Below are 14,418 nucleotides of genomic sequence, written 5' to 3' on the forward strand. Positions count from 1 at the left end.
CAATCTAATTAAAATAGAATCTTGCAAACATCACTCAATCCTTTACTAACTTGATTGAATAAGGGTGAATGCAATTGTTAGTTATTGGAAGAGCAAAGGATTTGCAGGTTTGGGTGTCCTTTCACTTGAATGCTGTGCTATGTTTGGTTTGTTTCACTAGTTGGGAGTGCATGACGACTATGAAGAAAATTAGGCAAAGCTAAGACAACTTCAAGCAATGGTTAAAACTTTACATAAGTAGAATCAATACTTCTCTCCCTGGTTGCTATGTTTGGTTTCCTTCTGATAGCAAAACAAAACCCACATCTCATAATAACTTATTTTGGTTAACATAAAAAATTTTTTAAAGTAGAATTATATATGTACATAAGTAGGGGTTTGGGTTTGGTCGTTTTAGCAACTATTTACTTTGTTGTGTTTTTTATCCTGAAACAAGAAACAAGTTAACCTCATGATCATTTATAACAGCAAAGATGTCTTTACCTTGTTTCGATAAAAGTTTAAATCCAATATAAATCTACTTTATCTCTTTATTTTTTTTATGCTTTCTAACGTGTGGTAGAGTACAGAGTTCGTAAAAATTTTAGTGGGCGTAAAAAGGCCTTTCTCCCTCATTCCACTGTGGCTATGACCTTCCACCCTTTGTCTCTCACTTCTCCTACTATAAATCATCCCCCACCCCATTCACTTCTTTCATGTTCACTGCTTTGTTCCTTGCCAATTTCTCTCCCTCCCCAAAGCCACCCATCTTCATTGACAATCAAAAACCGATACATTGGGGGGTTTTTTCTTTTTATAAAAAGCTTTCTCTTTCATCTGCATCCCCACCTCTCCATTTGATCTCAGAAAACTCCAAAAAGGGGTGAGGAAAAAAGAAGGATTTTTTTTCCCTTTTCATTTTTAATCTAAGAAAGCAAAGCTCCCCTGTTCCTCCCCTGTTTCCTCTGTTTTTCCCAACATTTTATTGTGGATAAGAAAATGTCCTCAAATGTCTGTCAAGGGTTGCAATCATGCCTCGAGCCAAGGCTCGTCGAATCACGTTTTTTGAGGCTTAAACTGGCTCCACCAAAAACGAATTTTTCTGGCTCCATTGTTCCTAGGCCCTGTTTCACAAACCCTGCCCTTACTGAGACCAAGCCTTCGCCCTATAATGAAGAAAAGAACACCTCCATCACCCACAATGAGAGCGACACCAATGATTGCAAACTGATAGGTGGCAATCAAAATGTTGACAGGGGTGGGTGGAGTTTCCTGCAGTCCCTCGCCGCCAACGCCAAAGATTCTACGGAGAATGACAAAGTTTATGTGCACCCTCTTGTTAAGCGTTCAGCATCTATGCTAAGTGAAAAGAGTCTTGAAATGTGCACCGAAAGCTTAGGGAGTGAAACCGGCAGTGAAGTTAGCGAGAGCAGCGATGACATTTCCTTGCTTTCATTGGAAACCGTGGTTTGCAATCCATCAAAACCAAGGGAAAGTTTGGTGGCTAGAAAAATGACTCGTAGCAGCAGCTTTCCACCTCCTTTGACATCCATTAGCGGTTCCAATGGTGTTCAAGTTAGGTCTCACCGGGAAGGCGGCCGCCTAGTTCTTCAAGCCGTCAGCATCCCTCCTTGTCATAGTTACTTCCATGCAGAACGAAGCGAAGGGAGGCTTAGGCTTTCCCTTTTGAAGGATGCTACCCCGATTTTCGGCGACGAAGGCGGCCAAGAGGAAGACCAAGAAGTAGTAGAGGAGGACGAACATGGTGAGGTAGTTTACGAAAAGAAAGGAGTAGAGGGAGAAGTTGAAGATGAGGAGTGTTATTGGGGAGAGGGTATGGAAGGAAATAGTGGGAATGTTGGTGGTGAAATTGGGACAGGGAAGTTGCCTAGGCCAAGCAGCTGCAAAGAAAGTGGGCGTGGGCACAAAGGTTTGCTCAATTGGGGGCCATTCTGGGTGGCAACTTAAAAGCTAAAAGGTTGAAGATTTTTCTCAACCCCGGAGAACTACTATTATTGGATTCCCTAATTTCCATTTTTCTCCTTTTTTATTTTTATTTCTAATTTTCAGTTATTAAAGTTTGAGATTTCCGTACCATGGATTTCCTAAAATATGCTTATGGTAGTTATTATCGTTATTGGACCACCTCGTCTCTCTCCCTATCTCCTGTTTCAGTCTTCTCGATCATGTTTTTTTTTCCTTCTTTTTAATTTATATTTATTTCATGTTTTTTTTTTCTTATCTTATTATCTTTCCAAGATAGTACGTACCCTTCACTTACCTGATATATTAACAGTAATTCCTTTAAGCAAGATTTACACAAAGAAAGGACATCTTTCTGAATTAAACATACCGACATAGATCAAGGATTGGCCTAATTTTTCCAACTACCGAGTATAGTGACTTGGCTGGTCCCAAGCACAAGCAATTAATGGGTTTCCTCTTATTTCTGTGCTCGTCGCTTTCATTGGTCACACTTTCTTGGACCATCATTGAAGACAAGTATATAGGAAATGGGGAAAGTATTTATGAACCTCCAAACATATGGTGCAAATTTGTACTTGCACATCGTAAAATACTACTAGTATGACACCTTAACTGTTAAACTTTTAAAATAAGTTAACTCTATAAGATTATGTAATTTAAAAATATAATTGCTAGGTGACATTGAACATATGGCTTAATTACGATGACCGTGATTGGGGCTAAGAGTAGCTCGCATTTTCCTTACTTGATTGTTAGAGGTACGTACTGGAATAAAACTGTACGCGACCGCAAGCTAGCAATTCAAACGTGCTTTGATAAAGTGGTACTGAGCGGCATTTGCCTTTTCAATTTCCAAATGAAATTCGCGTACAGAAAGGTGTATATGGTGGTTTTGTGAAACCTACTACACCATCAAATTTCTCAAAGAGTTGGTAGTCCTTCAATTCGATTCATTATTCATCAACTGTCAACGAGCTGGGTGATGGACGGTTGGGGTTGGTTGGGAGAGTCAAAGCAGGGAGTCGAACGGTAGTAAATGACAGTCTAATGCGTATCGGAGAGTAAGAAAAAAGGAAAAAGAATATTGGTGAATGAAGATGGTTGGCAGGGGGTGGGGTTGTGGTAGTTAATTTACAGTCTGGGGAAGGGGCAAGTTGGGTGTACGACTGGGGAGTACGAATGCCTGGTAACTGTCAAAGTTTCGGACCCACAAAGGCAACATGCAACTGACCTCATTACACATGATCATCCATGTGCTCCGGTAGCTGCTCTCCCCTATTTTCTCAGATTCATAGCAGTTAACTTGTTTCTTTCCAAGCCTTTGCTGACGAGGTTTTTCTTCATGTGACAGACAATTTCACTTCAAAGCTGGCCCCACCTCTTAGCTCGACTTGAGAAAATTGTTAAACCGCATGTCCTCTTTTTCGCTTTAAAATTGAGAAAGATAAAGTGCGATAAGCCACAAGGTTAGGAAATCCGATGAAAGATGAGGGGAAGAATCAAACATAGATTGAAAATATGATTTGTACGTACAGCAAAGAATGAGGAATGGGGTCTGTAGCCTGTAGCCTTCATAATACCAATTAAATTCCGGATGTGAAGAGAGAGGGCCGGGTAACTTTAGGGATACGCGCAAGGGCTAGGAATTGATTGGAAGAGATGTGGGGGGTGGGTAACATTCCTTAAAAGAGGAGGGCAGTGTCCCATCGTGGAGTTTGGGTATCCATACATTTTAAGGTTCTTTATTTATTTTTACTAGATTTTTTTTTGTGTTTTTTAGCAGGGGGATGCAGAAATTGTCAAACGATATTTCATATGCATCATTGTGTCTTAACATCATGTGCTTTGAGAACCTTATAGACCTCCTTTAAGCACATATTCTCTCACCGTATCACTCCACAAGTAAGCAAAATCTTTAGGCAATCAGCATGTCTCCACATTTTTTTTACTGTCACATGGGAAAAAATTTGTTTTTGTGTTCGCTATAAAAATAAAAGATGCTTAAGTGATATAAAGACCTCTTCCTCCAGCTATATAGCTACGCAGGGATTCGACAATTTTGTACTGCAATCTTTGATGATCATTCACTTTTCTTTTCAACCGTAGGATGGTGCAACTTGTGGAGAGACTAACATTTAATCCGTTCGATCAGTTCAATTTTAAAAATTTAATAACTGAAATCAACTGATTATGTGTAAAATATTGAGATGAATAGATATTTATTCAACAAATTAACATTTATTCAACAAAACATAAAAAGGAAAGTTCAACATAAATATTTAAGATAAGTAAAAATTCATGAAGCAAGATCATACTTTGATTGTTTGACATAGATAACCCTAAATAATAGGTAGAAGTTTATTATACTTCTAATCTTTTGATGTCAAAATCAAAAGGCGACGAGAGTAAAGACAAGCTTTATGCTAAGATATCAAGGGCAATGGTGATCCACACAGATCCAAGTAGAACAACAGCAAGGGTGATTAGGATTTGCTTTATGCTACCCATACTAGTGCTAACGAGTTAGAGGCTCTCGGTTTCTCTCTTTTCATTAAGGAGTATCCAAAAACCGATCAAGAACAAAGGAAGAAAGAACAACCAATGATAATTCCACGAATGGAGCACCAAAATCAATATACAGGGTTTTAGAGGTGTAGCCAATTTCTAGGGGTTGTCTTGCGTAGCAAAAGTATATATTTAAGAAAAAATTGTGAGAAATAACCATCTTCGTAAACTCAATTCAAAAATATCTTTTATTATAATTTAAATTATTTTTAGTCAATTTTTTACATGACTTGACAACAATGCCTTTTATATAATTTTAGACAAAATTAAAATAATTTTGGTTTTTTTTGTCCCACCATCCAAATAAAAATTTTAAAATTAAATTTTAATTTCTCTCTTTTACCAAATATTGTCTATCTCACCATCTAGCTCTTTCTTAGCATCCTAAAGAGCAGCGATGATATCAATGTATGTGTTTTAGGTTCTTGGATTTATTGATTTATTCATAGAACTCTAAAATTGAAGAGTTGAAATTAATTAGACATATCTGTAAATTAGAACACTGTATTACTTTGGTAATTTAAACCTAGTTACGAGCAAGCAAATCAATTAGTTATTAGCTATTGCATCACTAATTTTTAGACATTATGTCACTAGTTTTTAGGTATTGTGAGATTGACTTTTAGGCATTGCATAACTTAATCATTACATCTCTAATTTTTAAATATTACGTGATTGGTTTTAGGCATTGCGCAATTAATTTTAGGCATTGCATGACTGATTTTTGGGCATTGCCTAAGTCATACAATGCCTAAAAACTAGTCACGTGATGCCTTACTAACCAATTACACAATGCATATCAACTAGTCACGTAATACCATCTCAATCAGTCACATAACACCTAAAAATCAATCACGTAATGTCTAAAAATTAATCACGCAATGTCCAAAAATCGGTTACATAATACCTAAATATCACCAAAACTATTGAATTTCATTTAATAAAATCAACAATTTCAAACAATATACCATATTCCATTTAACAATATAAACAACAAATATGGTTACTTGGCGAAGAATGCACAAAATGATCAATGGTTTTTCTTCATGCATAAAAAATCATTCCAAAATACTTAAAAATGTTCAAAACGCTCAAGGTTTTTCTTTTTGTGTCAAAAACCATTCCAAAATACTCAAAATGTTTAAATATTTTTTTTCTGGAAAGGAATACTTCAAAGATGAATGGTTTGGTGAGAAAAACTTAAGGATATGAGTCAGTTTAAGTCGCAGACCTAAACTTATGGGTCAGTTTCATTAAGGGTAATTTTATCTAAAATTAATTTCTCTTGATTAAAAATAGTTAAAATTATAGAGAATATTATTTTCAAAAACACCTTATGTATGAGGGGTATTTTTGAAAAGAAACCAAGATAAAATGTATAAATCATTAATAAAGAAAACCTTTTATTAATGCATTTCATAAAATCAATATCAATGTTTCTACAGGAACTCAATCTTTATGTTACCAAGTGACGACACAAAGAAAAGGTGAAATAATTTCAGGGTTTCTCTCTCTCTTAGCCGAACCATTCTCTCTCTTTTTTCTATTGCCTCTTAAGTGTTGTCACACTTGGTTGAATTTTGTGTTTTGTACAGGGGTTAATTTTGTTATGTGATGCTGCCTAGACTCTAGATTATCTCCGATTGTTAGGACGAGGTTGTGCTAACCTCTTTTCCATGAAATGGGGTTGTAAATGTTGTTTTTCTGGGAATCAAGGGTAAGTTTAGACTTTGCAGATATATTTTTGGTTTCTGCAGGTTTGTTTCTGGTGGTGGGGGTTTTGATTATCCTCTTGATATTGTTGTAATTTTGCTATCTGTGATGAATGAATACTAGCCTTTCAAAAAAAAAAGTGTCTTTTGAAGGCAGAATAACATAGTTTATATAGAGGCAATTAGGTTTAATATAAATTTTATATTAATTACAAAAATTTCTCCAACTTAATTGAACACATTCAATTAAGTTTTTAAAGTTTATAATTTTTTTCAATTAAGTCTAACTTAATCCCCACCTTTTACATTTTTAAATTGATATTTTTTAAATGTGTCTAACCTATTATGTTTCTAACATGTTGACAATATATACGAACTATAATCTCAAAAAAATTCAAATTAGATGAATCAAACACATTTGTATTCATCATCAATTTTCAAATTAATTAGTTCGTATTTATAAGTGAAGATTGACATTTAACTTATGTCATGATTATCCAAATGTTAAGAACAGTTAAAGAAATTTGACTCAACCCTTCAATAAAGGGTCTTCCCCTATAACTAATATCCTTTTATCTACTAACATCTCAACAAAACATAGAACTTGGCTCGATGTCTATTCTGTATTGTCTTTGCCATATTAACACTTAATGCTTCTAATCAAGTCCATGATAAGATTAAGAAAAATCCTTTTTAAAATCTCATTTTGCCTTGGTCTAAAAATCTTTTGAGTTATTACGTATTAAGAAGCAATTGGGATATTCGTTTTAGTATCATTTAGGACTATGAATCTTTTATCGATCATTCGCTGGCTTTCATATTTTTCATGCTATACCTAACAGCTATCTTTTATGAGTATCGTTGAGTAGATCTACTAAAGATAGTATCAAAGTACAACCTTTCACACACAAGGCAATTTGATGATCTCAAGTCGAGGATAAGATTAAAAGAGTTGAATGCAAATAGGAAGTTGGATAGGATGCATGGAAAGGTTTGGTTACTTATGAGATTAGTTAAAAGAGTTGAATCTATTTTTATTAAATTCAATGTGGCCGTACTGGTTTTGAGATTCCACAAAACAAGCAAAACATATGTCAGTGTCTAGTCCATGTGGTAAGGAATTATGAGCAAACTTTCTAGGAATAGTAGAAGTCAACCCCTTAGCTGCTTGAATACACACTACCGTGTGAGACTTTTCCTAAACATGCGGGGATGTCAGCATCGTATAGTTATGGCCTGTTTTCAGGTGATCAGTTACTTTGATATTTTATTCTACCTAACAAGAAGTAGATATATTTCCTTTTTGTAATACCTTTTAGATATATACCATTTGATAATCTAAATATGCTATTAATTACTCCTTTTTTTATTAATTATGCTCATAAAAGCTAATGATTTATTACTTGTTGAAGTTTCGACATCTGAATGATATTTTTTTTTGTATTGTTAATAAAAAATTAATCTAAAAACGAAAAGCGAAAATATCAATGAAATGAAACTTAAGTGATGGGTAGTATTACTTTCAGAAAATAAGGTTAGCCATGCAAAATAACTGATCTGTGCTTTTCCAAGTAGTCGGTGAGTGGTACCTTTATATAGGTGGCATGGAGCCCATTTTGAGTTTAAGAGAAGAATGGTGAAAGAAATTAAGCGGTTTTACCATGCATTAATTGCAAAGTGTCGTAAGCAATAAATTTGCAATCTTATTTTTATTCGTCGTACTACTTTATCCTGCACTGTTGGTGTACCACCAGGCTCATGCTCACCTCCTCCAATAATTAATTCTGACCTCTGACACTTTGCATTATAAAGATAAAACAGAGTTCCAGTTCGGTATTTGATCTAACATGCTTCTTTGGTGTACACCAAAGTTGATCCAATTCTTGGGACAAAACATACCAAGAATGTCATCCCATGGTGAAGGAAGTTTCCTCCAGATTTAAGCCGAGTAGTTAAGTTATATTCCTCTAACAATATACCAGGGCTGACATCAACAAAATTATAACCCAAATGCTAGATTTATTGCTTCTTTAATAAAGTATTCAGTTATCCCTTAACCTTTAAAGAAAATTTCAGAAAAAGTAACTTCATCTATATATAAATTACCTTATAATTCTTACATTGCATATTCAATTGTATTCTTTTTATATTATTACTATTTTTTATATAAAAAAAATTAAACTCAACTCTTTAAATATGGGATGCATGCATCTATTCTCAAATCAAATATCAGATGCAATTGTATTCTTTACGTGGCGTGTATATATCTTGACTTTGCATATGTATAAATCATTTACATTCTATATATTGGGAAATATTAATCATTCTTGCCAAAGCAAGTTTTTTTTTTTAAAAAATACACTTATACATTATTTTAAGTTGAAGATAAAATTAATACAACTGATCTTGATATAAAAACTTTCATATGGTAGGAGGATGAAAATTTTAATATTAACAAATACAACAAATAACAACGTTGTGGAGTGTAATTTTAGTGTTACATTAATCGAAGGCATATATATATATATATGTTAAGAACTTGATTTAAAAAAAAAAATCAGTGAAATGGAAAAGGACTCGTCCGGTTGTCCTTCTGATAAAGACAGCCTCCACACATCGTCTTCAATCTTGAAGTTGTTCTAATTTGTTTTGTTCAAGTATTGATTCCACTCAAAAAATAACAGAAACGAGCCACTTGATTACTATTTTTGTCGTCAAACAGGGAAAGAAAATATTGCCATTAAATTAGTAATGGTCTTAGTCTTTCATATGATTGAATACGTGGTTATTGTGAAATTCTATTGATTTGATTTGTCTCCACTTGAGATTTAAGAGAAAGAGAAACGGAGGTGGCCTCCATGCACTCTGAGACCTTATCCTCCCAAAACTTTTGGAAGATGGAGCTCCAAGAGTGGACAAAAAGGTGACTAGCTATGATAGCGTTGATAATGCAATGCACGGATGAAAATAAACGAATTAAGGAGAAAAGAGATAATATCGAAAATAGAGATGTTTAAATTATATCCAGTTATTTTATAAAATTATTATTTATTGCGTTTTGTATCATAGAGTAGCTAAATAATAAACAAAAATTGGAGAAATTATATAGTATAACTCCTATGGAAATATATAAGCATAATGCCTTAGGTTTTGCTGGGTCAGTTGATATCATGAGTCATATATCAGCATCGACGAGAAAAGGATAAAGCTTTTGCCCTTTTAATTAGTTCGCCAACTCCATCACTCTCTGCAAGGTCGTGGACGCAAAAAGAAACCATGGCCGCCGCACAAAGTTGACGAATAATAAGAAACAGACTTTTGTCTTTGTTTGTTTTGGCTTCCGTTTACAACTCTTTGAGAAGTTTGCTCTTTGTGCTTTTCTTTCTCTCTAGCTAATAGTACAGCTACGATTGAGTTGTCTTTGTCCATGTGCGTGGATGACAAGGCAAGTATATACCTGACATAAACAGACGACAATATATGTTACATATTAAGGAATACTGCACCAATTAAAAACCAAACCTTAATACCTACAAGAGTGAAGAGGGGGACATTTTCCCGTGGTCGGCCTCATCGTGCCAACTCCAAGAATTGTATATCCCCCACCAATTTTTGTGGTCTTCCACTCATGTTACCCACTTTTCCTACGTGTTCAACTTCATTGCTCTCCACATGCACATGATTGCAACGATTTTTATGTAGTCCTTTGGCATCCATATCACCAACCTAATCTAGTTTCTCTCGCTTTAATCCGTTCATATCTAGGATGACCTCAAAGCCTTCCAATCACAACCTTGATGTTTCCTTTTAATTATTGTCTAACTGAAAGTTTTCTTAGACAATCTTTAGAAAATACTGCATAACTCTTAGTTCTTGCTTTTGTGGCCACAACAATAAGTGTTCTTCTGAGTGGTTAAAACAATGTTTCCAAGTCAGTTAAGTTGTAACACAGGTTTGAACTTTAACGAGCAATTCAAACTTTCAATTGATAGCGTCTTGGAAGCGAGAGAGAATAGAAAGAATTGCTGAGAACCCTAAGCCCATGAAAGGGCCCATATATAGAAACAGTGGCTTACGACCAAGGCCACCCAAGAGCTCTTGATGCTTATTATTATTATTTTTTAATGTTATTGCTTGGGTGGTGGTATTTGTTGGTTTTGATTTATGTGAAGCTTGTAAGTTCCTTTGAATCTTAGTATAGGTTAAGAAGAAAATGAAATATATATATATATATATATATATATATATTAACTGAGTGGATATAGCTTTTAGAGAAATTTTTTTTTTTAGCCCTTAAAAATAAAATGCTTTTGAAAATAAGCCTCCAAATAATTTTAACTGTTCTTAACCAAGAGAATAGATTTTTGGACAAAAATGCCTTTAATGAGATATCTTCGTTGACGCGCACTTTCAAACATGTTGAAAATAGAAAAATAAATATGCAAAGGATTTGCGAACATCTAATTTTGTGTAAAACATCCATTTTTTTTTCGCGAAGCTTATGCAAAACAAAATAATGTTGTATGACATGGTTTTTAAATATTTTGAACATGGCATTCAAATAATACGAGAAAAGTGATATTAAACTGAATAAGGAATCGATCGTGATGAATCAAAAGTTTTGAGAATGATGTTAAACAAGAAATCCCTGATATGGTGGTGAAGCAAAAAGAGAAAGATGTGAATCCAAAGCGCGATACAGCAGGCCATATGTGACACGGTAGGGTTTAGAGTTTGTGAAACGGCATGTTGGGAATGTGTGACATGGCATGGTGGGAATGTGTGACACGCCATGGAGGGAATATGTGACACGGTAAGGTGAGAATGTGACACGACTCAGAGGGAATATGCGAGATGACATGGTGAGAATATGTGACACGTCAATGTGAGAATGTGGCACACCATGGTGTGCATATGTGACACGCCATGGTGAGAATATGTGAGATGGTATGATGAGCATATGTGACACGGTTGTGACACAGCAGGATTCAGAGTTTGTGACACGCCATGGAAGGAATCTGTGACACGACAAGGTTCAGAGTTTATAACATGCCATGGAGGGAATCTGTGACATGGCAGGGTTCAGACTTTGTGACCGCCATAGAAAGAATATGTGACACGGTAGGGTTTAGAGTGTGACATGGCATGGCTTGAACATGTGACACAACATGGTTTGAAATATGAAAAGAAAAAGAAGTGGGCAAGTAACGAGGAAACCAATTAGACTTCCGTTGAATGAATGAAATGAATAAATGAATATTATAGGGCCATTTCATTTTAATTAAATATTTTTCAGAAATCGTAAACGTTTGTGTGAAGGAACTCAGAGGGTTTGATTCATTCTTCATCCCCAAAGGTATGAGAGTGTTCGACCTCGTTCTTAGCAAGCTTAGCGACACCACAGCAACAATGTCGGTTATCAGTGAAGATGTCAGTCAGTCTGAAATTAAAACTTTCTTTTGTTCGTTAATTTTTTACTGGGTTTGTTTGATATGTTCGTGTTTTTTATAATTGTTATGTTTAAACTGTTTTCTTTCCAGTTTTATGGTCGTACCAAAGTTTTGAAAGGGGTCTATGTCTGCATATTGTGTAACAAGAACTATAACATTTGATATGGCGTGTAGTGGGTTAATTGCTTTTTTGGGTTTTTAGCGTGTCACGACATTGGTTATTTTAGGGCAGTTTATGTAATGAGTCAGTAATTACACTAATTGGTGTGTCACACGCCATTGGTATTTTAGGCCAGTTCGTGTAAGGAGACAGTAATTATAGTGATTGGCGTGTCAGCGTTGGTGTGTAACAACATTTTACACATGACGTGTAACAACATTTTACGTGATATGCATGGCATGTAACAACAATTGACTTGATATGCATGGCGTGTAACAACATTTGACTTGATATGCATGGCGTGTAACAACATTTTACTAGATATGCATGGCATGGAACAACATTTTACTTGATATGCGTGGTGTGTAACAACATTTATTTCTTTCTTCAGTATACCTTGTTGCACATTATAGATTAACTCATTTGTGCATGTGTGCCATGTTTTGCAGATGCAGTCAGACAATATAAGGATTTGACAATTTGCTTATTGTGTCGAGGGAGAAGTGGGCGCTCAATGTCACTATTAACACCCACTGTAAGTGGTCGCAACTGCATTACATCAACAAGACCTCCAAGAGAAAGAGGAGTACGATGCAGTGAAGCATATGTGCTTCAGAATGTTGTTGGACGTATATCCACAAGGCTACTTTTGCACTGGTCTTCTGCATAACATCATGATTCGTCAAATCACCGAGACAGATTTAATGGACCATGAGCTATGGTTTTCCATTGGCAAAAGCAAGGCGCGTATATCAAAGCAAAAGTTCTGCCTTATCACTGAATGAAGTTTGGTTGAATGCCCGATGTGTTCACATGACCGTATGAGGTTGTTGCAGACGAAATTCATGCGAGATACTGGAATGGGCAATAGAGCGTTAAACTGCTGGCATTGCTTAATACGTTCCGCGGAGGTAACTTTCAGTGACTAGGAGAAGCGACCAAGATGGCACTCGTCTTGATCGGGAATAACATTTTATTTGGTCAAGACTATCGTAGATGGGTGATGCCTTGGCTCTTGTCATTGATGGAGGACATCGACGCTTGGAATGTCTTCCCATGGGATCACTATGTTTAGAGGTTGACCTTGGACTACCTTTTGAAGGGGTTCAAAGTGCTTGCCTCAAACTTGCAGAAGGATACTCGTTTACGGCATAACATTTACGGATTCGCGTGGGTGATACAGATACTGTCACGTAACATTTTTCATTTTCCTTTTGACATAATAATTTATGGTTGCACTCGTTTATCATTTACGGCCTGATAATGGTTACATTTGACTTACAGTTCTGGGCAATGAAGGTAATTTCAGCCTTGCAAAAAATAGTTACCTCCTCTGGTCCAAAGGACAACGTCTACCCATGAATGTGCAAATGGCAATGCAATCAAAAGCTAAAAGACTTGTACAAGGCAGTTGAGAAGTTGGAGTCATCTAAGCATGTGAGTGAACAACTACTAATTTTTACTGTGAATTTGTACAATAATTTTCCCTAAAATTTAATCACAATACCCTTTTTGCAGTTGTGGGCAATCGTGACCTTCGAGCCCACCCTAGATGAGATCAACCGGGAGTATTTTGTGGACACTAATGTTCCGTTATCTGAAGGCCACCAATACGTGCTAATAGGGCACATGGAGGATCGGGTGGAGTGGGGCTTAGGTGCGAGGGAAAAAAGGAGAAACTTGAAGGAGATAAGAGCCTTTGGTGGCATGAAACAAATGAGCACCATAGCTGCTTTAGTCTATGAGCTGTCGGGCCTTAAGTTGATAGAGGAAGGGGATGACCATGGCAATGGCAGTGAACAGTCAGTAAGGACGATTTTAACGATTTGTATTCAATAATTTCATATGTGATTATCGAATAACATTTCTGTGTTTACAGTTAGACCATGCGACTGGAGCTCCACAACCACTGAGAAGTCCTCCTCAGATGCACAAAGCTAACGAGCCATCGGTAAGATCGGTTCTAACTGTTTGTGTTCAACATTTTCACATGTTTATCGAGTAATACAGTAATGTTTATTATTGCAGTTGATGGAGGCGACTATAAGTCCTCATTCACCAATCGGCTTAACTGCACAATATTAATGAGCAGCTGGTAAGGATATTAAAGTTCTAATGGTTAATGTTCAACAATTCCATATATGATTATTGAATAACATAGTAATATATGTTATTGAAGTTGACCCATTCCACAAGAGTTAATGACAGAGTAGTCACGGAATGTCAGCTTCGACGGATCATGTGCATGCATCAAAAAGACATGTTGTAGCTGAAGGCTTCAATTCAGTCATTGACTCTCGTAATGTAGACGCTTGAGGACCGTATCGTTGCTCAGATTTTAGACGACCTGAAATCACAAGTACGTTATTCTACCTTCACTCGTATTTTGGTGGTTTCCGTTTAGCAGGTGTAGTCTTATTTTTTATTCTCGATTTATGTTTTGAGGTATTTTATGATCTAATTGATTTTCCCATTTGTCTCGTTCTGTAGGGCGGTGCTTCATCGCACGATGATTGTGACGACCACGATGATGCTGATGAAGGGCAGTGTGATGAACCTATTGTTA

At 35.9% G+C, this 14,418-nt stretch overlaps 1 protein-coding gene across 1 annotated transcript; it reads left to right on the plus strand.

The window, feature by feature from the left end:
* The first annotated feature begins 625 nt into the window (after nucleotides 1–625).
* On the plus strand, nucleotides 626–2,124 carry LOC18613364 (protein FANTASTIC FOUR 2). Its single transcript, XM_007050565.3, has one exon. The coding sequence runs from the start codon at nucleotides 979–981 to the stop codon at nucleotides 1,945–1,947; it is 969 nt and encodes a 322-aa protein (XP_007050627.1). The 5' UTR covers nucleotides 626–978; the 3' UTR covers nucleotides 1,948–2,124.
* Nucleotides 2,125–14,418: the final 12,294 nt, after the last annotated feature.

This window comes from Theobroma cacao, chromosome 1 (genome assembly GCF_053813885.1).
Source record: "Theobroma cacao isolate CCN51 chromosome 1, ASM5381388v1, whole genome shotgun sequence".
Taxonomy (NCBI): domain Eukaryota; kingdom Viridiplantae; phylum Streptophyta; class Magnoliopsida; order Malvales; family Malvaceae; genus Theobroma; species Theobroma cacao.

Bases quoted from the DNA above. Each gene is read 5' to 3' on its own strand.
- LOC18613364 (XM_007050565.3), top strand. From the start codon at position 979: ATGTCCTCAAATGTCTGTCAAGGGTTGCAATCATGCCTCGAGCCAAGG.